The 14877-nt window shown below is 33.4% G+C and overlaps 1 protein-coding gene across 1 annotated transcript in view; it reads left to right on the top strand.

The window, feature by feature from the left end:
• The window catches only part of LOC127710281 (fatty acid synthase-like), a 63319-nt gene that overhangs the window by 20305 nt on the left and 28137 nt on the right, over positions 1-14877 (top strand). Inside the window, exons 12-16 of the mRNA XM_052216064.1 lie at positions 483-1716; positions 7877-8001; positions 9108-9373; positions 10008-10362; positions 13852-13968. Coding sequence (XP_052072024.1) covers positions 483-1716; positions 7877-8001; positions 9108-9373; positions 10008-10362; positions 13852-13968 — 2097 coding nt within the window. The remainder of the gene's footprint in view (positions 1-482; positions 1717-7876; positions 8002-9107; positions 9374-10007; positions 10363-13851; positions 13969-14877) is intronic.

Below are 14877 nucleotides of genomic sequence, written 5' to 3'. Positions count from 1 at the left end.
ATTAGGTTAGTGCAGTATATTATCAGTGGTCATCCATTGAGTAAGTACATACAAGTATTAGGTTAGTGGAGTATACTATCAGTGGTGATTCATTGAGTAAGTACATACACGTATTAGGTTAGTGGAGTATATTATCAGTGGTTATCCATTGAGTACGTACATTAAAGTATTAGGTTAGTGGAGTATATTGTCAGTGGTAATCCTTTGAGTAAGTACATACAAGTATTAGGTTAGTGGAGTATAATGTCAGTGATATTAGTAAGTGCAGTTTGACAAGAATTATGTGGCCTGAAACCTGATTTGTAGGATGGGAAAGATTAAAAGTTTATTAAAATGGAGGTTTTAATTCTGCCAGTAATTGTAATGGTTTTTTCTGCATGTATTCTTCTTTTTTTTAGTAATAGATCATATGTATCACTGTATTCTTGTAGCTATTCCTGTTTTTTTAGTAATAGATCATATGTATCACTGTATTCTTGTAGCTATTCCTGTTTTTCTTGACATGTACTCTGATACAACTACAGCTGGAAGTGTAGAGATGTATGGACTTCAGCTGACTTCTGCACCCAGGAAGCAAAACCAACAACCAGTAACACTGGAAGAATGCGTGTTTATACCACACATTGAAGTAGGAGGAAAAGATCTGTCTCCAGAAGATCTAAAGGAATACTGTTCAAAGTGTTCATCCATTGCAGCCAATGGCATTCTGAGAATGATGGGTATGGAGGGATTGGACTTTGCAAATTTTAATATGCTAAAGCAAGTCTCTAAATCTTTGAAACCTGTTAGATTCATTGAAAATGTGGAAAGGTTTTGGAAATTACCAAACAATGGGTTATTTATAGTCCTTAATAAACTTTTCAGTATGTCTGCAGATAATTTTGTACAAAACATCAAGAGAGTTCTGGAAGCATACAAGTCTGGGCTTGTGATTGATAGACTTCTGTCTAACCTTATACAGTCAAGGTCACTGAAACCATGCCTTGACCTTGTCATTGAAAACAGTACAGTGAGCACCATGAAAGTACTGGAGTTGGAATCACCAGCAGATAGTATTACTAAATTAGTGTTAGATCATTTAAATAGCCAACCTATGGTATTCATTGATTACACAAAAGTTACTTCGGAAGAATCTGACGATAAGACATCTGGTATAAAACAGATGTTGTGGGATGTTGATGAAAATCCTCCAGAAAACTTAAGTGGAATGAGACTAGTCATTGCTCACAACTTTTTACATAGACAAAGCAATGTTCAAAAATCCTTAAAGAATATTAGCAAAGTACTTGATGATGATGGGTTTTTACTGGTACATGAAATAACACACAATGTCCACCTACACTTAGCAGTCATGGGTCTTTTGTCAGAACTTCCAGTATCAGCAGAGACCAGATCTGTTGCCTGTTATTTTAATGAAGAAAAATGGTTGGAGTTGTTTGAGAAGGAAAATTTCCAAGTTGTATCACAAAAATCAGATGGCTTGCTGAATACAATCTTTCTTCTTCGTAAGAAACTTCCAAATGTACTGCAATCTCAAACTGTATTGAATATAGACCTAGACATCACAAAATCTGTAGAAGATTTGAAGAAAAAGTTACTGGAAGTTGCTGAAAAGCCTAAGGGAGATAACTTGTGGTTATTGGCCAATGACAATAATAGTGGTGTTGTTGGTATGGTCAACTGCTTGAGAAAAGAACCTGGAGGGGAGAAAATAAGGTAAAGTATTAAGTCATTACATTTACTATGGTAGACAGTTGAAAATATAAGTCTGAGCTAAGGAATAAATACATAATGAATAAAGAGTGGTTTTTAAAGGCAGTGCTTTAATGCCTTTCTAGTTGCCGGGTTAATCCTTCCTTCCGCGATATCCAACTTATCTACGTGGGGGGTCGTTAGGCTCCAAGTAGATCCGGAAATGTTGAATTCTCTCCTCTTCTTATTGTGATATAAAATGTTTTTTGTTTCATTTCATTTACATTGGGAAATAGAGAAACGATCATTGTGTTTTGTTAGTTTTAAAAACTTTTGATATATTTGTATTTTGCATTATAAGCAGTCAACCGATTGACAAACTAGAATTATTTGAATTCCGTGTGGAAAGAGCTCGGGTTAATTTCGAGTGTTATCTGCAATCGATATGTTTATAAATCATTTCAGTCGTTGATATAATAATTAAAGGTCGACTGAACATGAATTATATTATACAATTTAAAGCGCATTTCTGTTTATGCACGTGAACCCGTCTTACGTTATTGTTATTTCGCAGTTATATAAAGTAGCAAATTATCGTTCCTGAATAGATGGCGCCGTGGTAGCCGATCCTGTTCCGCATCTTCCGGTTTCTGCACTGTGCAACTATTTCAGTTACATTTCTAATTAACGATGCCAAGTACTTGTTGTTGTGTACCTGGATGTCATTTAAGAGGAGGACATGCATTTCCAAATGACTTAAAAAGAAGGAAAAGTTGGATCAACGCCATGGCCCATACGCAGATTGGACGAGAACACGATGAGTCCATCTCAATCAGCTGTTGTTTGCAAGGCACATTTTACTGAAAAAGACTACGTGCAGGAAACTATTCATGGTAAAACTCTATTTTCTTTTTGAAATATATGTAATCGCCATGCGAATAAACCAAAGTCTGTTTACAACCGCAATTATCGTTTTAGAATAAAAGGGGGTGGTTAATTCAAGACGTCATAATTTTTTGGATTACGATTCAATGTGATCTGTTTGAGATTTTTGGGGATTGCTACAATTATAATGATTTCTTACAAGAGGTATATCATACTGAGAATTATTTTAGCAGTAATTATGCTAATGTAGTAATGACAGGAATGCATAAGCTATGCCTCATAGACTTTCTTGAAAAATATCAATGACAATGTTAACAGGAACAAAACAATGACATGCTCTCATCTATATTATAGTTATTTAGGTACAAACAATGTACGTTTGTTGCATAAGTCTCTCATTGTTTGTCCTTTGGATTTACATAACATACATTGAATCAGGCAAACATAGTTTTATCCAGATTGTAATGAATAAATCTAGTTAATATTTCGCCAGGTAATACAAAGTATACATTGCTAATGGAAGTTCATTTAATTATCAAAAAACTAATGTTTTATAACCTTTTTCAGGGCGCAAACCCACCATTCAGAGACTTAAGTCTACTGCCATTCCCAGCCTATTTTCCTGGACCAAGCAAGAGTCTGAATCGTCCGCAAAAAGAAAAATCAGGGCAGTTTCCTGTGAAAAACAAAAGAACTAAACTTGATGAATATTGTAGTAGAAATCTAGAGGAAAGTTTTGATTGTAAAGTTGGTTTTCCTGAAGAAGTCATTCATACTGCAGAAAGGATTTATGACTGTCCACCACCAACTGCCGAGCTAATGTTGAGCTTCACAGATGGAATTATGCAAACACCATCAATGCCTATGTTTTCAGCAGAGAATTTTGAAATGAAGACACGTGACACAGCCATGCATTTTTATACCGGTTTAGAGTTGTATACTAAATTTTTATTTGTTTTGACCACACTTGGTCCAGCAGCACATTGTTTGAGATACATATATTTTCAAATTGATAGGGTGTCAGTTGAAAATCAGACTTTGATGAAATTGAGGCATTATACAACCAATTTTGAACTTTCTAGATTCTAGATTGAATCTAGTGTTATGAATATTGTGTATACATGGATTGTTTTTATGTCTAAACAGTGGTGTGAGGCTAACACTTGGCCATCTAGTGGTTTAGTCAGGTATTTTTCACCATCCAACTTCAAATTAAAGTTTCCTACGACTTGGATTATTATTGATGACAGCACAGAATATCCCGTGATAAAACCTAAAGCTCCTAGAGCTCAGGCAACCTTTTCATCATATAAAAACAGAAACACTGAAAATACTTGTATGTTCGACACCTGTTGGTTTAGTCAACTATGTCTCTAATGCATATGTTGGTTCCACCAGTGACTATGAAATAGTTGAAAGATGTAGAATAGTTCAATTATGTGATCCAGGTGACAGTGTGATGGCAGACAAAGGTTTAAATGTGCAAGATTTGTTTGCTAACTTTTTTCAAAAAAAGAAACAGAATTAGTTCCAAAACTCTTATACGGGATAGAAAAGTCTCCAATTAACATGTGCACATAGAGCAAATTATTGGACTTGGCAAAACATACAAAATTCTAATAAATCCTATGAATGGAACTGAAACAAAACTTTCATCTGAAATAACATTTAGTTGTACTATGTTCATGATGTTGTGTAATTTTAGAACTTGTATTGTGCCAAAGGATGCATAAATAAAAGTGACGCAATGAATTTTGTTCTGATATATATATATATTTATAATTACATGCACATGTAAATTGTAATGCATATGAAAATAAGGAGATGTGGTATGATATTCAGTGAGTTTATCGAACTAAAGTGCATAAGAAATGGGTTTAAGCAGTTACAGGTGTTACTGTCACCGTACAATCTCCAACAATGAGAAAAACTTGTACCGTGTAATACATTTCAGAGATCTTCCCACTAAGTTTTGTTGTCTCACCTTGACTTTGGTGAATTGTTTATATCTGTTGATGTAAATATAAAAAAGAAGATGTGGTATGATTGCCAATGAGACAACTCTCCGCAAGAGACCAAATGACACAGAAATTAACAGCTATAGGTCACAGTACGACCTTCAACAATGAACAAAGCCCATACCGCACAGTCAGCTATAAAAGGCCCCGAAATGACAATGTAAAACAATTTAAACAAGAAAACTAACGGCCTAATTTATGTACAAAAAATGAACGAATATAACAAATATGCAACACATAAACAAACAAAAACCACTGAATTACAGGCTCCTGACTTGGGACAGGCACATACATGTACATACAGAATGTGTCGGGTTAAACTAGTTTGAAGGCATGCCAACCCTCCCCCTAACCTGGGACAGTGGTGTAACAGTACAATATAAGAACGAACTATAAAAATCAGTTGAAAGTGGCTTAACTCATCAGATGGATAAATACAAATACAAGTGGACGTGGTCGGGTAGTTGTACATCCAAACAACAAAAAGACACTAAGTACAGATCTGAGAGTACTCAAAGTTACTAACAGCTATCTAGCTAGTTCAAAGCCACTAACAACTGATAAAAAAATCTTGCATCTAAGACTAAATTATCAATCCGTAAGCTCCCTTTAGAATTTTATAAATTTTAGATTTTACATTTCTGAGTTATGGGGTTTTATTCATTAAAAAAGGGGGGATTTTCCAGTTTTTGTCGAGCCTGCGACTTTTGTCGCAGAAAGCTCGACATAGGGATAGTGATGTGGCGGCGGCGTTAGCGAACTTCTTAAAAGTTTTATATTTTAGAAGGTGGAAGACCTGGATGCTTCATACTTTGTATATGGATGCCTCATGTTACGAAGTTTCCGTCAGCCACATGTCCAATGTCCTTGACCTCATTTTCATGGTTCAGTGACTACTTGAAAAAAAAGTTAACATTTTTTGTAATGTTAAATTCTCTCTTATTATAAGTAGTAGGATAACTATATTTGGTATGTGCGTACCTTGCAAGGTCCTCATGCCCGTCAGACAGTTTTCACTTGACCTCGACCTCATTTCATGGATCAGTGAACAAGGTTAAGTTTTGGTGGTCAAGTCCATATCTCAGATACTATAAGCAATAGGTCAAGTATATTCGGTGTATGGAAGGACTGTAAGGCGTACATGTCCAACTGGCAGGTGTCACCTGACCTTGACCTCATTTTCATGGTTCAGTGGTTATAGTTAAGTTTTTGTGTTTTGGTCTGTTTTTCTTATACTGTATGCAATAGGTCTACTATATTTGGTGTATAGAATGATTGTAAGGTGTACATGTCTAGCTGGCAGGTCTCATTTGACCTTGACCTCATTTTCATGGTTCAGTGGTCAAAGTTAAGATTTTGAGTTTTGGTCTTATTTTCTAATACTATATGCAATAGGTCAACTATATTTGGTGTATGGAAATATTTTATGATCTATATGTCAGTCGCGCAGGTTTTATTTGACCTTGACCTCATTTTCACAGTTCATTGCTCAGTGTTAAGTTTTTGTGTTTTGGTCTGTTTTTCTTAAACTATAAGCAATAGGTCAACTATATTTGTTGTATGGAAGAATTGTTAGCTGTACATGCCTGCCTGGCATGGTTCATCTGACCTTGACCTCATTTTCATGGTTCATTGGTCAATGTTTAGTTTTCTTGGTTAATGTTAAGTTTATGTGACAGATGTAATAAAGCTTTATATTAAGGACTATCAACATAATATCAGTGATTAGTAAAGAAGGCGAGACATTTCAGCGTGTGCACTCTTGTAGGACAAAAACTCAAAAATGCTTTAAGCAGTTCGCACGAAACTTTGGTGAATTATTTATAGCTATTGATGTAATCTCCCTATAGATTTTCATAAATTTCAAATATGACATTGAGAAGAAATTGAACTTTATTTGTTTATAGTCTGGCAACAGATTTATTAAGTATTGCGCAACAGCACAGTGTATTGCACAACAGCAAGAAATCTTTAATTGAATATAAATTCAATTCATATAACCGATTTCAAGTTCTTTGACTACATTTATTCAGAAACTATAATATGTCAAATATTTAATTACAATCCAAATTCAGACCTGTATCAAGCTTGAATATTGTGTCCATTTTTGCCCCAACTGTTCAGGGTTGGACCTCTGCGGGTGTATCCAGCTGCGCTCAGCGAATCAGTTTATTTCTTAATTAAGAACTCCTTTTTTCATTCATAAATTACTTTAAACTTAGAAATATAATTTTGCTTGGAGTTATAGTTTCTTAAAAAAGTATTGTCATTGAAAGAGTTGACATGTTGCAATGTACATTTATTCTACATAGTTCTATGGTACCAAATCAAAAGTTTATATAAAAGAAAGAAGTCAAAGGTTTCCCATCATAGTTAAGTTACATACATTTTTTTTGTACCTGAGGTCGTTGAATTAGATCATTATATAAATAAGGAGATGTGTTATGATTGCCAATGAAACAACTATCATCCATACTTAACAGTAACAAACCACATTTGCAGAGTTGAATAAAATACAGTTGATAACATTTACTTATTACTAAAAAGAAAATGCCTAACTATTTTAAACAGTATTTGAATATCAATTATGTGGTCATTTTTATAAACTTCCTGTTACAAAACTTTGAATTTTTCGAAAAACTAAGGATTTTCTTATCCAAGGAATAGATTACCTTAGCCGTATTTGGCACAACTTTTTGGAATTTTGGGACCTCAATGCTCTTCAACTTTGTACTTGTTTGGCTTTATAACTATTTTGATCTGAGCGTCACTGATGAGTCTTATGTAGACGAAACGCGCGTCTGGCGTATTAAATTATAATCCTGGTACCTTTGATAACTAATTTGACTATAAACATAGATAAAAAAAGGTACAAACTGGACATAATGCACTAGTTCATAAACAAGTGAGAACAATCACCTTCATATAGTGCTCAGAATATGACATTCATATAACTTGTTCAATATCATTAGAGAACTCTAAATCTTAAATACTGAAAGCCACCTCTGATAAGTACACTGTACTATGCAAGATAATGATATAACTGGACTAAAAATACACACAACCTGTAATTAACTGCCTTTACAGCGCTTTCACGCTTTGATTGGAAATAAAATTGTCACAGAACATTAGTATTGCATTTACATTCAACAATAAACATTAAGCCTTGAATATCTTTTAAAACCATATCAAAATATGAATTATGTAAAAATTGTATTAACCATTTATATCCTAAAAGAACATGTTAGCTATCATAACATTTTCAATAACTTGGGTTTTAGGTGTTTTTTGAATACATCAGATTCAGATAGACCTCTGTCAGAGGAATTAGTCAAACATGATATGGTTATGAATGTATGGTGTGATGGATCTTGGGGCTCATTCAGACATCTGCCCATATCTCCTGGTAAAAATCCCTTAGTGCACTATTAACATGCACAAGATTTTTTTTTTATTTTTTTTTTTTATTTCAGCACTATATTAATTGCATGAGAAGAACGGTTATTATACTTAAATTAAAAAGTAAAAGACCAATTATGACCAGATTGAGAGCATGTTGAGTAAAGGTGTTTCACATTTTGTTTAAAACACTAGTTCCTATTAACTGTTTTTGTTTAAGCCTATTCTTCCTTTACAGACATGCTTCCATTTAAGCACAAAAGCTTCTAGTTGGCACCATGTAAGAATAACAGGTTTTTAACAGTTCCATAATTTGTTTTGATTGCATATTTTACTGTAATTAGAATGTGTAAGAAAATGTTTTTGTAATGCCATATATAATATATCAGTGTCTTTCTCACAAAATAATTGTTCATGTTGACATGCTTGCTGAAAACTGATATTAAATGTGGTGATAGTTTATACTCATTAATGATTTAAAAAGTTGCAGCATGAAGCATGAAAGCATAACACATTTGTTAAAACAAACTACTGTAAAGAAATTATTGCGAGGTTTTTATTAATGCGAATAATGCGACTTGGTTAGTATCGCAATAATAATAACTCGCATTCTGATATCTGACGCATATATCTGTATGCAGCTTTTCCTGAAATCGCAATAATTAATCTCGCATTTATGTCCATTCTTCAAAAATCGCAATAAGAAATTTCTGAATTTACAGTAATATATCTTAAAAATAGGTTATCAAAATGATAATCATTGATAATGATTGATAGTTTCTTGTATACATATTGATAATGATATTTCTAATAAAAGAAAGTTGATTAAAATGTGCTGGGCTTGTTTTCTGAAAACATAATTTATGTGGACAAAAAAAGCTTAATTAGCCAGTGTTTTCATAAAATCCAAAAGTGGACTGCAAAAATAACACAAAAACTAAAAAGTAAATGAGAAATTGTGAGAATTATGCTATTCAATTTTGTGGTTTTAGGCTATTAACAAACAGTGTTAGCCTAAATATGAATTACCTGCTTGTAAAAATGGAAAAGAAAATATAGTCAGTACATCGAATAGTATATTTATAAGTTTTAAGTTCCCAATGTTAATTGTAGCACAGATACTGGAAAAGAAGTCAAATGGCTTCATAGATATAGCTAGAAAAGGAGATTTGTCCAGTCTATATTGGAGGGATCAGATTAAACAAACGTGTTCACAGAAGTCTGATGTTGCCTGTAAGATGCACTATGTGTCACTTGGTATCAAAGATCTGATGTTTACCATGGGCAGAATCCCTGCTGACCAGAAATTTCATCTAGGGACAGAGTTTTCAGGAGTAAATGAGAAGGGAAGGAGAGTAATGGGAGTCATTGATGGACAGGTATAGTTATATAACTTATTTGAGAATGAACTAAGATTTTCAGTAAATGTCTGTAAAACAGCAACCTATTGACATAGTTACTAAAAACTAACATACATATTGTACAGCTTGAAGTTGGTTTTAATACTAAAATTGCTAGTAGTTATTAAATAATCTTGCACTTTTTAAATGATTTCCATGCTTAGGGTTTGATTTCGGATGAATGCAAAGTTGTTGCTTTGAGTGCCATCTGGCTGATGTTTTTTTTTTTAAATTCTGATATGTCAACTGATATGAGATTGAAATTAATCACTATTATGACCCTTATTTTACACTTTATTTCATTGTGCTAAAATCGTCCAGAACATGCATGAAATATTTGCCACTGGACATTAAGCAACCAACAATCAATCAATCATTGTACTAAAGTCCAAGTTCTTATATACCCATTGACCATCATTTTTGTTCCTCTTCACTCAGCAGTTACATTACTTTTATATTAATCATTGTACATGTATAAGGTTTATCAAGCCAAATAAGGGGCAAGGCCAGCTACATAATAATAGATTACTTATGTTTGCAATTTACACTGTGCCTTTTTTATAATCCTAGCTAGACTACTGATCATGTGTATTATTTTATAATTCATTACCAGGCATTGGCAACAGATGCAATTGTTAGTAAGGAATGTCTTTTTGATATTCCTGAAGAATGGTCTTTAAGTGAAGCAGCAACAGTACCATCAGCATTTGGCCTGGCCTATTATGCCCTGACCATGAAGGGAGAAATCAGTAAAGGATCCAGCATCCTGATAGCCAATGCCTCTTCATCACTTGGTCAAGCTGCTGTTTCCATAACTGCTTTTATGGGATGTCAGATATTTGCTTTAGTTAGTACTCTTGAGTGTCAGCAGTACTTGAAGTTGAGATACCCATCATTACAGAACATTCACATTATAGACAAGAGTAAGCAGTTTGAAGGAGAAATTTTAAGGCAGACCAAAGGAAAAGGTATTGTGATTGTCTTGTATTAAACAGAACCAATTGTCATGCCAAGTCATGGTTTGTTCAAACAGCTGTATTATATAACTTCTCTAATTCATTGTTTTGCACTGGTATAGTGTGAGGCATCTTGTCACTGAAAAATTTACCTTTTTGGAAAATGACGCTATCAGCGGCATGTTTCTGATACCATTGACCAGAACTTACAGAAGTCGATTATTGCCTCCGCCTACCGCACTTGGTTTCATATTTACTATTTTACATTCTAACTGGAATCTGCTTGTATTACGCTACACTCGAACAAAGTGTTGTAGTCGTACGGGAACCAGTTTACATACTTTATTTTATTTACCAAAAAGATATCTTGACCTGTCCATATGTTTTTTGTTATTAAATGGTATTTGGAGCTATCCCTTTGTTATATTTCTCATATTTATTCGAGCTTTCACTTTTATGCACATGTCTTACAATCGTGATCAGCAATCGCTAGACAAAATAGTTCTCCTAAATAATGTCAGCCTTTCATGCCATTTCAACTTTACAATCATTAAAAAAAGTGAAAATGGGAATCATTTTGGTATCCATTGGATAGAAACTGGTCTTTATCCAGATTTACGAAGATTTTAAAAATCGGAAATTAGTAATACAGTTATACCCACGCGGTGCGTATGAATCTTTGTTTACAAAACAGGATTTCAGAACGTCTCTAGTTTTTAGATCGTAAGTTACGATAAACTCAAACTGAAAGGTAAACAGTTGTTTGTAAGACGCAGGTTTACTCACCATAAACAAGCTGAAACGTTCAGTATGGCATATATTTTAGGTTAAAGACGGTCCCATTCATTTATAAGCATTTTGAAAGTAGACAATGGGATTATTTCAGGTTTGGGGAACGAGTAAATTATCACAAAGTTCATTTCTTGACGACCTCATAATTTCATCATGTCGAAGGTACAAATCGATTTTTACTGTTTACTGTCGCTTCTCATGTTTTGTTTTTAAACGGTCGTTTATTTTTAAACCCGAACCAGGCATATGCATTCTGTATTTGTGCAAATCTTCGTTCTTTGGTCAATTGGCTTATGGATAGTTGTATCAATTTCAACTCTTACATTATTTTTTTTTTAAATATATTTGCATTACACATGCAATGGCAGTACCTTTCCAATTACTATTTATGTGTTGTGTCTAAATTAAAGTTGTAACACTTAATCATGTTAATAGTGACTGGAAAGGGTAGAAAAATTCATCAGATGAGAAAAGGCTGAAGATACTTCAAACGGCACCGAATCATTAGATATTGCATCTTGTAAAGAGAAACTGAGATTTGGATAGTTCCACTTCAAGGTAAAAATGTTTATTTCTTGTGAAATGAAATAAAAAAAATATTGTAACACTGTAGTTAATTAATAAAGATACTATTACGTGTATTTCTGTATTGGCCTTATTATTGGTTCTCGGCCAGCAGTCAAACGGCACCGAATCATTAGATATTGCATCTTATAAAAGGAAACTGAGATTTGGATAGTTCCACTTCAAGGTAAAAATGTTTATCTCTTGTGAAATGAAATAAAAAAAATATTGTAACACTGTAGTTAATTAATAAAGATACTATTACGTGTATTTCTGTATTGGCCTTATTATTGGTCCTAGGCCAGCAGTATTGGCCTTCCGCTTCGCCTCAGACCAATACACCCAAGACATGGACCAATAACAAGGCCAATACAGAAATACTTATGCAATGATATAATAGAATGACAATATGGTTCAATAGCGGGAATCAGCCCCTCAACTACTTTTTACATAAATATTAACTTCTGGCTTCAACGCTTTGTTCGTCTTGTCTGGAGATCTTGCTGTAGTTCCAGTTCAGCAAGCATTTTAGAGACGTATCCCGTCCATCCTCTTTTGACTTGTAATCTCTGGTGATAGATTTTGCGGCTTGACATTGTATCCTTTCAAGCTTGTTTTTTTTTTTGTTACCGTGTAGGCGTCCCATACTATGGCTCCATATTAAATAATAAGATCCATTCCTAAAGATCTAGATCATTGTTCTAATCTGACACAAATTTCAATAACTGGAATGCTACCCAAGTTGAATATATGGTGACCCACAAGAACAGCATTATCACTATTGAAATTGTGTTTAATACCATGATCGTTCAATGTCATTAACTTAAATGGAGACAGACATTTGACCTGAAAGACATGAAAGGTGGTGTGGAAGTGCAAAATCAAAAACTAACTGACTATGATATATGGTTAAAGAATGAATATCAATTACATGGGTCAACATGGTCAAGGGCAGAGTTGTTATAAAATAACAATATAGCAGAGAAGTGGTTTCAAGTTTCATATAAAGCGACCTGACTGACATGAAATAAAAAATCGAAGGAGTATCCCTATTTGTCTAATCTTCAAGGTGAAATAAAACTAGTAAAACAAGCATTATACTATTGTCTAAATATACAGAAATATAATTTGCTTCAAGTAACAGAAATAACTAGGTCACTAGTAACTTATTTAATGAGTATGTGGGGTATAAGAGCTTGCTAACAACAGGCTCTTCATAATCATTTGGTTTGAAAAGGATACTAGTAGTCTATATTCTTGAGTTAGAAAAATATAATTGCAAGAAAAAAAATCACATTACTTAGAATACTTTAGATCATTCAGGTAGTCTTTATTTATATGTACAAAAGAACAGCCAGTAGTCATTGGATATTGTAGATCATTCAAATAGTCTTGACCTTTTTATTAGTACAAAAGAACAGCCAGTAGTCATTGGATATTGTAGATCATTCCGGTAGTCTTGACCTATTTATTTATACAAAAAAACAGCCAGTAGTAATTGGATACTGTAGATCATTCAGGTAGTCTTGACCTATTCATTTATACTGAAAAAACAGACACATATACGAATATCAATTATATGCTTACGAGACATGTTGCAATGTTAAACTTGTTACAGTATGTGAAAATCAAGACTTGCATAAAAAATATCACAATATTAGAGACAGTGGCGTCATTTTTCCTCAGAGCTTTCAGCTCTTTGATTTTTGTGTGTGGTTTTGTTTGGAAGATGGTCACTTAATTAAGTCAGTCTTGAAATCACTTAAAATTGATAACCCATGAATAAGAATATTTTTCAAGTATTTTCAATTTAAGTATATTTCACACAAAACTGTGATCTCCTTATTTGTATATTCATTGACTTCAGTTAAGATTTACGTCCAAGCTTGTATCTAGGTAATTATATATGATAAGATCATCTTTGGGAGTAGGTCAGCATTCAGCCAAAGACGCTGACCTACTTTTCATTGGCTCAAGTTAAATTTAACTTTCTAGTTAATATCTCAGTAACTATAAGTAATAGGACCATCTATACTTGTAATGAGGTATATCTTGGAGAGGAGGTCACTGTGACTTATATTTCATGCTTCTTATGTACAGAAAGAGGCAGATTTTGTATATGTAGATTACTTGTTGTCTTTATAGGAGTAGATACAGTATTTACTTCAACATCAGGAAATTTGCACCAACTGGTTTTAAGTGCTTTAAAAGATGGAGGAAAATACCTAGATTTGAGTTCTGATTTTAGTAATAATTTAATTGGTAAGTTAGTTTTCCCTAGTATAATCATGTATATTTTTATTTAGATGATAAAAAAGAGATTACGGTATTTACATCAATGAGACAGCAACCCAATATCCTTATGGATGTGGAAGTTATATAATCTGTGAAATGATCCTAGTAAATGAGAAATTATGTTTTGTTTTAATGAGAAAAACAAATTCAGTTCAGTAATTTTTACTCGCTTCAAATCTGTTTCTGTGAACGACAATAGATATTGTTAATTACCTAAAATTGCAGTCATTTCTAAGTTTGAAATGATTTAGCCTCAAATTTTGACTTAACATTAGGTAGTAACTATTTCAAGTTTCTCTAGTACGCAGAAGTCATAGCATGGTTTCTTTTAACTCATTTGCATATCATACCAAATTGATAACTTATTTTATCATACATTATCAATTCCACTGACAGCTCGAGTACGTGATTAAAAATTGTCGTCTGTCAACAACAACAAAAATTGAAATGTCTGAATTCTCCCAACGATGAATTCTTGGACCAATGAAATCAACCAAGCAGTTCAACTGTATGAACACGTCTTGCTAAATTAAGGAATTTGGGATGATTTTAAGGAAAATTCATCAGGAAACGAATCGGAAGCAGGACCCACCCTTCCTATTTTCAATATCAATGACCAAGTAACAACAGATTTAGACATTTCCCCTGACTCCTGGCATCAAAACTTTCTAATTTATACTCATGAGGTCCAACTGGTACAGCCACTATATTAAATGAAGACAAGGAGCTAATAGATTTTTACAAACTTTTCCTGGATAACACAATATCTGAGTACATCGTCAATGAAACTAACAAGTATACTACTCAGTGTGTTCTTCAAATTTCTTGAAATTTTGAAATATAATGCATACAGACTTTTTCTCTCGAGTCCCATTC

The sequence above is a fragment of the Mytilus californianus genome, unplaced genomic scaffold, assembly GCF_021869535.1.
Source record: "Mytilus californianus isolate M0D057914Y unplaced genomic scaffold, xbMytCali1.0.p SCAF_7, whole genome shotgun sequence".
In the NCBI taxonomy this organism is placed as follows: Eukaryota; Metazoa; Mollusca; class Bivalvia; order Mytilida; family Mytilidae; genus Mytilus; species Mytilus californianus.
Note: the sequence above shows the minus strand (reverse complement) of the source record. Positions and strands in the feature narration are given on the sequence as shown.